At 33.6% G+C, this 10,806-nt stretch overlaps 1 protein-coding gene across 1 annotated transcript; it reads left to right on the forward strand.

The window, feature by feature from the left end:
* The first annotated feature begins 8,996 nt into the window (after window positions 1–8,996).
* LOC130673901 (uncharacterized) lies at window positions 8,997–10,559 on the forward strand. The gene has a single exon (XM_057479116.1). The coding sequence runs from the start codon at window positions 8,997–8,999 to the stop codon at window positions 10,557–10,559; it is 1,563 nt and encodes a 520-aa protein (XP_057335099.1).
* Window positions 10,560–10,806: the final 247 nt, after the last annotated feature.

The following is a 10,806-nucleotide window of genomic DNA, read 5'->3' on the forward strand; positions in this document are numbered from 1 at the left end:
CCCCCCCCCCTTTTTACTAGATGATGCCATCGATTGCATCATCCGACACGTTTGAGCTTGTTTCCGAGTTGTGGTGGGGGTAGACGAGTAATTTCTGAGCTCTTGAGCTCTCAGCACTCAGTCTATGCTGAAACATCTAAGTAGGTCAGTCATTGTGATGCAATCGGTAAGAACAGGAAGATGATGCTGTCTGCTAGGGCATCTGACAGTTCACAAGGAGGTGCCCCAGCCGCAAGTGAGCCGGGACCAGACACTGGAAGAACTTATGACGGACTGAGAGAGGTCAGATGCGGACTAGTCAGACGAGAATCCAGTAGGTACCTCTCGAAACTCTCATCTAGCCGACCCACCACAACGATTGACGGGTCGCCAAGGCGGTGTTCCGGTCGCGGAGAACCAGGGACCAGTCTGGGGTGAGGCCTTGGCAAAGACTGGAGACAGGTCAGCCATTATGGTGCGCTCGGTAAGGAGAGAATACCTGAAAGGATTCTCCAGAGTAGATGTGGTCCGCTATAACTACTGACGAGCCACAAGGTGGTGCCCCGGTCGCAGGTGAACCGGGACCAGACTCATGGAAATCTTGTGACGAACTGGCAAAAGGTCAGTCATTATAGCGCGACCCAGTCAGAGCGTCAGAGAATTGACAACATGCAATAGAAAATAGCAAATGAATCTGTGTACATACCAAAAGTAACCCAGGTTGTAATTTACTTAGACCTGAGTTTGGTGGTGGAGTACTGGTAGTCTGCGGCTGGATATCACGGTCACACCAGTGCGGGGTGGGTCGATGCAGATGAAAGATGACCACGAGCTGCTGAGTACTCTGGACGCTGCGTACTTGTTTCTTGATGGTAATAATTGCTCGCTAAACTAGGATTAATTATAACTGAACGGTTATTACTTTCACTGTGTATAAGAAAGGAATTGAGTGAACTGATATCTGTAAATTGTTGCGAAGCTGGTCAGGAAAATTGACAAGCTCGGAAACACGCGATGTGCTCGGTGCGAGAGGTCAGAGAATGACTGACTAATAACAACGGCAACGAGTTGGTGCAGACTGCCAGTATGCAAAAAAAAAGGTTCAAAAAACTGGTTTGGAAGTTTCTCGAGTTTTCCATTTTCCTAAGAGCGTGAGAAAGTTCTGTAAAATTATTTATAATAAAAAGTTATGTATAAAAAAAGGGAACGAAATCTGGCGACCAAATGTTCGCGTAGAAGAGCTGCGTATGCGGGTGAAAGGCTCGCGCTGTGTACGGAAGGGATCAACTTTTATGGCCCCGAATCCGGGACGGTCATAAAAGTAGGTACACGGGCGATGTTGCGAGTAGCGCAGAGCTGAAATATTTAATTTAAAGAGAAAGAATTATAATTTTGAATATTTGATTTTATTTCTGACAATGCACAGTTGTTAGTTTCTTGTAATAATTATTTAATTAATTTTTTGATGTATCAATTTTCAACACATTGTATGATAAATATATTTTTAATGGTACTACCATTTAATAATGGAGGCGTCTCTCAATGAAATTTAATTCAAGAATTCATTCTCGGTCCATTTTTTTTTTTCCTGCAATTGAAAAAACATTGTTGAAATTTTTTTTATCACGGACATATCTTTCTAATTATTTTAATTTTTTTATTCACAAAGTATCTAATTAATACCATAAAACAATTCTTAGAAATTGATTATTTTGGATTTTTTTTTAGACATAATTAATTATGTAGAAAAAATTTTTTTTAATAGCAGATTAAAAAAGAAAAAAAATGTATTTCATTATTTTAATTATCAATAGAAATTTTTAAAAAATTTTATTTTTCTTCTAATAATTATTTTCAATAAAAAATGATAAGAACATGAATTTTTTAATACTTATTTCATAAAACAAGTTTTTTAGTGTAAAAAGAAAAAAAATTATTTTTTTACAAATTTTATTAGGTGTCTAAAAAATAATCTGAAGGAAATTATTTTTCCAAAAACTTTTTTACTTATAATAATGTTGGATTTCCTTGCTATTAAAAAAAAAAAATCCAACATAATTATAAGTAAAAGTAATTTCTTACAATATTTGATGTTAATAAGTAAATACTTTATGAATAAGTTTTTGATCCACAATCAATTATGTTAATAAAAAATTTAATTATGTAGACATAACAAATTTAAAAAAAAAAAAAAACAGAAAAAAAGACTTCTTACCATGTACTTAATTATTAAAGAAAATAAGTTTGCAAAAAATTAATTTTCCTGCCAACTATTTAAATTTCTCAATACAATTAATTATTTAAAGAAAGATTTTTCAATAGCTAGAAAAAACTTATTTAATTATTAATGTGAAAAATAATTTTTTAATAAGTATACTTACAGTTTTTTAAATGCTTAACGATCCTAATTGATTAGTAACTTTCCACGTTATCTTATCTGCGCACTTGTTTTTTCTTTTTGCACCCCCTTTGTCTGTCGTGACAGGTTTGTAACAGGGTACATTTGGTATTAAAATGAATTAAATATTTGAATTTGAATTTTGTTTCCCGCCGGTAACCGGCCAACGACCTCGTAAGTTGCGAGTTAGTGATGCGGCTTGTCACCGGGTGTCACACGATCACCTAGACTCGAATATTCGCCACTCCCCTAGACTAAGTTTTTCGGGAGTGAAGCGAAATGGTGGAACGAGACTATAAAAATACCAACGGAACGTGGAATAGACAGAGTTGATCAGAAGACCAAAAGGATCGGACGAAAAACAATTACAAGGTAAATAATTACGTCTGTACACGCTTCACGTGGAACGAGGCGATTACATTGATTAATAAAATTATTTAGGCTCTCTAAAGCCAATTGATAACCGATTAATAAATTACAAATTACTTATCCGCACTGTTCATTGACAGGTTATAAATTACAATTACAATCCAAAAGATTTTGATCATTGTTGGCGAAAGAGGAATTACGCGGACAAGGAAAGCCGGACAACGGAAAACCTGGAAACAAAACTAACACCAGAGAGATAGCAGCCGGAGCAAATCATCACCTGAAATTTCCAAGGACTGCTGAAATAAAATTGGAGGTAAATTATAATTAATTCAAGCCGCTGATTAATTTTATTAATCTGGCAAATTAATTATAATAAATTGCTTAATATCTTTCCGTTGATCTCGGGTAAAGAAACGGATAGTTCAGGCTCTCCAGCCGTTCAATCTCGTGTTCTCGAAAGTTCCGTCGCGTCAATTGTCGTCTATATTTGGTCTAAACTCTGTAATAGTTATTCAAGGCTCCCTAGCCGGAATAAAACTAAAATTTCCGCGTAAATAATCCGGTCATTAAAACTATTAATTTATTAATTTATTCCAGGCTCCCCAGCCGTTAAAAATTAATTTATTAATTGATCTTAAGATTAATACAGGCTGGAATTTATTCCGTCGGCCGCATTAATTCTAAGATTCATTAATTTACTCGAATTACTCGAATTAACGTCAATAAAATCGGGAACCGCGTGACGCCAATTCACCGGTCAAAAATTCTAGTCAGCCCGAAAACAAATTCTAGTCAGAACGTGATTATTAAATTAATTTTAAGTTGAATAAAATATCTAAAATTTAATTAAAAGATACTAGAGTTTGAATAAATTAGATTGTGAGTAAAAAGTGAAACGGATTATTTTAAAAGTGAAATAAATTTATTGTGAAGATTGTCAGTGGGAAATTTAGAAATTGAAAATAATAAATGAATAAAAATTGTGGCAAAATTAATTATAAAATTTAATCAGAGAAAATTAATTAGGAGAAATTTATAAGTGGAAAAGATTAATTAATTTATGAATTATATTAAACAAAAAAAATTAAATTAATTGGTTGGAAAGGACAGTAAATCATAGAATAAAAAATTTTATATTGAGTATTGGAATTTATGAAGTGTTGAAAAATTGAGTAAGAAAGTTACTGAGCAGAGTAGAGTTGAGTAAAGTAAATTTAATGTCAAGGAAAATCTGTGATTCAGTCCGGTAGACAGTTTAGTAATAGTTATACATCCAGGGGATGATTTTATAGTAAATTTTAGTTAATGTCCGGGGGACAAATTTATTAATTGGTATTAAGGTTTAACGTCCAGGGGACGGTATTTTAACGGGAGTGTGTGGGTGTGGAAACGTTCGGGAGACGTATTAGTTTGTCATAAGATTCCGTCCAGGGGACGAGGTATAAATTAGTTTGTCATAAGGAAAACCGTCCAGGGGACGAGATTATTAGTTTGTCATAAGAAAATTAGTTTGTCATAAGAATATTAGTTTGTCGTAAGAATATTAGTTTGCCATAAGTACACGTCCAGGGGACGCATTTAGTTGTCAGAAGTATATAAATTGTTAAACAAAAGGTTAAATAAATAATAAGCAAGGTGCTTAAATTAATTAAAATTAAAAGTGAAGTTAAATAAAATTTATTTCAGCCTGTTCACTATTCCTCTCCTCTCTCACAAAATATAAAATTTACAAACGACCCTGAGCATACGATAAAATTACATTAACATCCGGTTCTGGAAGGCCGAGTCCATCTTCCAGTGGCGCCCTAATATTCGACCATAATACTTAGGTGCGACCAGACTTGGCAAGCTAATCACTCTGTCATAGGTTTTTACAAGAAACTACCCCACCAGTTTTCTAAAATTTCATATGTAAGACAAAAAAAAATTAAAGGGCCAATAGGGAAAAAAATTGATTTTTCTTGACCAATCGCAGAAATTTACATAACTTTTATTGTTGGTCACTATGAGCACGTGGGTAACAAACCATGCTGGTTTGTTTACATTTTTTATAGAAATTGATTTAAACGATGTTCTATAAAAATAATATGAAAATATCAATTGAAATCATAGTGTATGATCGTGATCATTATTTTTTTATTCATAGATTAATTGAAAATAAATAAATTTTGTCTTAGAAAAGAATTCGCGCGCGTAAGTTTAGACAAATAGAATACCGCTATCTATGAGTAAAAAATTTAACCAACATTGTATTTGAACTATCGGCTATAAAATCCCAGCCGTTTGAAATTCATCAATGTTTAATTGAATAAATATAAATTATAATCACCTGTTTTTTAAAAGATAAAACATTAAAGTAATCAATGCATTCAATCATTAGTTGTGGTACAATCAAAATTCATAAAAAATATACTCTGGTAGTCAGCAAGTTGGCGTTGGCATAAATGACTGAAACTTGACCGTTGTATGTAAGTTGACGTTAAAATTGTCATCAACTTATTACATTCAGCTTGGTGGGAGCATTAGGTTGATGACAACTTATCATCTATTTTTACTATCAGAATGTATTGATATTATTTGATAGCTCAGTTAAAATAATAATTAATTAATAGGTTATAAAAGAAATGTAAACAATGATTTTCTAGGTTATGAAAAAAAAAATGTAAACAAGTATTTAGTATCTTTTAAAAATAATAATTGTAAGAAAAAAAGTTGAATTGCATCAAATTCAAGTTTGTCAGTTATTTTAAAAACCAATTTTACATTTTCCAAAAAACAAATGCAAGTAATTTTTTTTTTTCAAACTCGGGAAATTCAAAATCAATACATCTGATCGTTAATGGTGGCGGTAAATTTAATCTATGACCTTGTTGTCATCAAAATGTGATAACAAGTTATTTTCGTAGGTTGATGACAACTTACCATCAGTTTTGACTGCCAGGATGCATTCAAATTATTTAATAATTCAATGAAAATAATAATTAATTATAATATTAAATCATTAAGCTATTTTATAGGTTATATAAAAAGTAAACAATCACTTAATATCTTTTTAAATAAAATGATTGTCAGTAAAGGGTTAACAAAAAGAGAAAAAATAGAATAACATCAAGTTCAATTCTATTAATTACTTAAAAATCCAATTTTTTTAAATTATTACGTTTTCCAGAGCACACAAGTAATTATTGTTCTATTTACAGTGATATTCACAAAAATTATTGTTCAATAATTTTATATTTTTTAACGCGGGAACTTTGAAATCATCTAAATCAATTACAATTTTTTCACTTCCAATTAAATCTTGGATCCATAATTTTTTTTCAAAACTTTTTACATAAATATATTTGTCATTATAAGTGACATGTTCAATTGTTTCTGTTAGCTTTAAATATGATGTTTTTCCAGCATCCCAAATGCTTCCATGATGATTATATGTCACCCAAGTATTTAAGCGTTGACACTGATTTGATAATGATGTCCAATCACAAGGTGGTTTGAATAACGTACATGACATTTCTTTAACACCATCAATTTTATGTTGAACTGTAATTGAAGCACGTTCTTTTACAATAAACTGATTGTGTGAGTCTTTCAACCCTTGAACATCTGTTATTATTTCCATTCCGATAGCTTGTATCTCGACAACGGACAATGAATCACTGAATAATTAAAAAATCCGGCACAGTTATTTGTTATTATCCCCCACCACACTATATTTTGAATCAATAATATTTTAATTCCATTGGTTAATTTTAAAACTGCGCAGTAGAAAGTTCCAGAAAATTTATTTTTAGACTGATGACTCATTCATGTGCAGGAATAAACTTGTTTTCTTTGTTTGATTCTGAAACTGCGTAGTAGAAAGTTCCAGAAGATCTATTTTAAGACTGATGACTCATTCATGTGCAGGAATAAACTTGTTTTCTTTGTTTGATTTTCAAACTGCGCAGTAGAAAGTTCGAGAAGATATATTTTTAGACTAATGACTCATTCACGTGCAGGAATAAACATGTTTTCTTTGTTTGATTTTAAAACTGCGCAGTAGAAAGTTCGAGAAGATCTATTTTTAGACTGATGACTCATTCACGTGCAGGAATAAACATGTTTTCTTTGTTTGATTTTAAAACTGCGCAGTAGAAAGTTCGAGAAGATATATTTTTAGACTAATGACTCATTCACGTGCAGGAATAAACATGTTTTCTTTGTTTGATTTTAAAACTGCGCAGTAGAAAGTTCGAGAAGATCTATTTTTAGACTGATGACTCATTCACGTGCAGGAATAAACATGTTTTCTTTGTTTGATTTTAAAACTGCGCAGTAGAAAGTTCGAGAAGATATATTTTTAGACTAATGACTCATTCACGTGCAGGAATAAACATGTTTTCTTTGTTTGATTTTAAAACTGCGCAGTAGAAAGTTTGAGAAGATCTATTTTTAGACTGATGACTCATTCACGTGCAGGAATACACATGTTTTCGTTGTTTGATTTTCAAACTGCGTAGTAGGTGACATCATACCATTCGTCGCGCCATCTGGCGTTTTAGGTTATGTTGACACACTATTTTAAGGGATTTCACTACTTTTCGCTTGGTCATGTTGGTACTTATTGGGGCGACATCTATTTTTACTGCGTCATTTATGACGTCACAGGTTGTTCTAGAACTTTCTACTGCGCAGTTGATGAGTCGCGCCCCACCTATAAAAGCAACGCGCGAGAGCATACTCCACCAAAAAGTAGTACGAGTCTCTGAATGAAGTACGAATCTCTGCTCAAAAATTCTCTGACGTTCACTGTGTTAAAGTTCTTTGTGAAGTTCTCTACGGTTTTTTAAATAATTTTTTTATAAAAATTATAAACAATCTTTAGTTTAAGTGAAGTGCATAGACATTATTTTTAGTGCAACTGACTTATTTTTGTGCAACTGACACTTATTAGTCTTTAATTTTTGTGCAACTGACACTTATTAGTTTTTTAATTTTTGTGCAACTGACACTTATTAGTTTTTAATTTTTGTGCAACTGACACATTAAATAGTTTTTAGTGTAAAAGACATATTTTTTCATTGTGAACTATTGATAAAAAACATTATTTAAAATGACGCGGATAGTTTATGCACTTCACGGTTTGGTAAACTCTGTTGCACAATCATACAATGATTTAAAGTGAGAGTCAGTGAATGAAGAACATTGCCAAAGGTGCTATCAGGTGTGTGTTGAGACAATTGAATATTTTAAGACTATTTTAGCAGATCTACAATCATGTGTTCAAATTAAGAGAAGCGTTCAAGCAAGTATAGTGCTTTTGTGTTGGTATGGCGATCAATTCGCTCAACTCAGTGGTCTGGCTACAGGTGGTGATCTGAGAATACGTCATCGACTCATCAAATGGCAAGATCTCGATAACGCTTTCGCTAATAACATTCGAACTGGATGTGTCACAAATCTTGCTCACACGGATTTGAGAAAATGTTTAAACGATTCTCGAGACTTAATATTTGAAAAAATCCAAGAAATGTTGGGAGATGTTGCTGGGGTGAAAATCAACGTCGAACTTGTATGCAAATTCAGAAATCAAAAAATTAATGACGTCGTTGATGAAACCAAATCTTTCAATACGATAAGTCGTGAAATTACACCCACAACATCTCTCGCTGATTGGTATGCTGATCATGTCAACGAGAACTTACTAAAAAAGGTTGAAGAGTTCAATCAAAAGGACTCAGGGTGGAGATTACTTGAGATCCATAGCTTGGTCATCACAATGTCCAGATATGTGCTTCTATAAGCTGGAGCATCTATTTTCGTCAGATTACCCAGAGACATCCAATTCAAACGTGCAGCCTTAAACATCGAGAACCACGACGAGTACTGCTTTCTCTGGTGTGTTGTGGCGGCAACACATCAAGCTCACACTGGATATCCGGAAAGGACAACATCGTACCCTCATTACAGCAGCGTACTTCAGTATAAAGGTATTAACTTTCCAATTACCCCAAAAGATATTCCGAAATTTGAAACTTTGAATAATTTGTCAATCAATGTATACGGGATTGAGTTAGAATTTACCGGCTTCGGGAAAGAAAAAAGTACCTTTATACCATTGTATTTAAGTAAAAATTGTAAGTCTGATGTAAATAAAATTAATGACATTAATGACATTAATGTAAATAAAATTAATGACATTAATAATTTGGTTAATTCGTGTCAATCTGATGTGCCTTTTCTCTCTGGACATGACATTATTAGTATGACTTTAAATTTTAGTGTTCCTAGGCATTCTCCGTTGACATTCCGTCATCGAAATTGGAGTCTTATTAGTAGTGAGTCAATAGCTGATAAAGTCAATAATTCGTCAGTACTATTCTGTGATAATTATTTGACAGTTGATGACAGTGTTTCTCATATGAATCAGAATTTGTTGCATATTATTGACTCCATTGCCCCTGAGCGTGTGATAAAAGTAACTCATCCGCCTGCTCCTTGGATATCTGATGACGTTCGTGATTTGCAGCGTCGCAGAGATAAACTGTATAGAATTTATCGTAGATCTGGTTATGCAGATAAGGAGTACTGCAATGTCCGTCATCTTGTAAAGAAGCGGATTATTGAAGCTAAGAAGAATTATTTGCAAGACCGTTTTAAGCATGCTAAGTGTCCAAAAGCCATTTGGAATGACTTCAGAAAACTGGGTCTGTTAAGAGATTCTTCTAAGATGTTTGTTTCACCACATCTTGATTTGGATCGGCTTAATAACTACTTTGTGTCTGTTGGTAGTTCTAGGCGCGATTGCGATAATTATCAAGATATCTGTGTAAATGATGCAAATGATAGCAATTCCACGAATCAGTTTAATTTTATTGAAATTACTGAGGAAGATATTAAGAGAAATATGAAGCGCATCACTACTACTGCTGTTGGTCCAGATGGTCTTTCTATTACTTATTACAAAGTACTACAGCAAATTTTACTGCCATCAATTGCTAATTTATTTAATATTTCTCTGAGGACATTCCAGTTTCCGAAGCAATGGAAGAAGTCTATTGTGTTACCTTTGCCTAAAGTGAGGTGTCCGCAGTCTTGTGATGATTATAGACCTATTTCAATCTTGTGTCCTTTATCTAAAGTTTTGGAGCGTTGTGTACACGATCAACTCATTTACTACATTAAAGTAAATAATTTGTTGGATCCTTATCAGACGGGTTTCCAAGAGGGAATGAATACTCAAACTGCAGTGATCCGACTATGTGATGATATTCGCTTTGCAATTGATGGCCGCAAGGTTACTGTTGCTGTTTTCTTTGATTTCAGCAAGGCGTTTGACTGTGTTGATCATAGTTTGTTGTTATTAACGCTTAAGAACTTAAATCTATCGTCAGGAGCTCTACTATGGATAGAATCGTATTTATCTAACAGAACCCAAGCTGTTAAGCATGGAGATAGTTTATCTTCTTGGCAGTGTTCTCAGAGCGGTGTCCCGCAAGGTAGTGTGCTTGGGCCGCTTCTGTTTTCGTTATTCGTCTCAGAGTTAGGTCTACAGATTAAATGCAAGAATCTCTTTTATGCAGATGACTTGGTAGTTTACATATCCTGTTTAATGTCTGACTTGAACGATGCAGTGTTAAAATTAAATGAGGACGTCAATTTGGTAGTTGAGTGGTGTTCTAATAATTTCTTAAAGCTAAATGCTTCAAAGACTAGGTCAATTATATTTGGTTCCCCTCAGCATGTAAATGATCCTGCTTGTATTGCTGCTCGGAAGATTATGATTGGTGATACAGTTACTGACTACTCTGTCTCTGTTAAATATTGAGGTGTTATTTTGGATAATATTCTGTCATGGCATGATCAAGTTATTGCAATGTGCAATCGATCAATGTATTGCCTAGCGCGATTGAAAATGAACAGTGACTTATTTAATCTTCCTATGCGTAGAAGATTAGTTGCAGCAACTATTTTGCCTATTTTTGATTACTGTACAGTGGCCTACACTGACATGTCAGGCACTTTACGAAAAAAGCTGCAGCGAAAATTCAATGCCTGCATTAGGTTCATTTACA

The sequence above is a fragment of the Microplitis mediator genome, chromosome 8 (genome assembly GCF_029852145.1).
Source record: "Microplitis mediator isolate UGA2020A chromosome 8, iyMicMedi2.1, whole genome shotgun sequence".
NCBI classification, from domain to species: domain Eukaryota; kingdom Metazoa; phylum Arthropoda; class Insecta; order Hymenoptera; family Braconidae; genus Microplitis; species Microplitis mediator.

Bases quoted from the DNA above. Each gene is read 5' to 3' on its own strand.
- LOC130673901 (XM_057479116.1), top strand. From the start codon at position 8,997: ATGACTTTAAATTTTAGTGTTCCTAGGCATTCTCCGTTGACATTCCGT.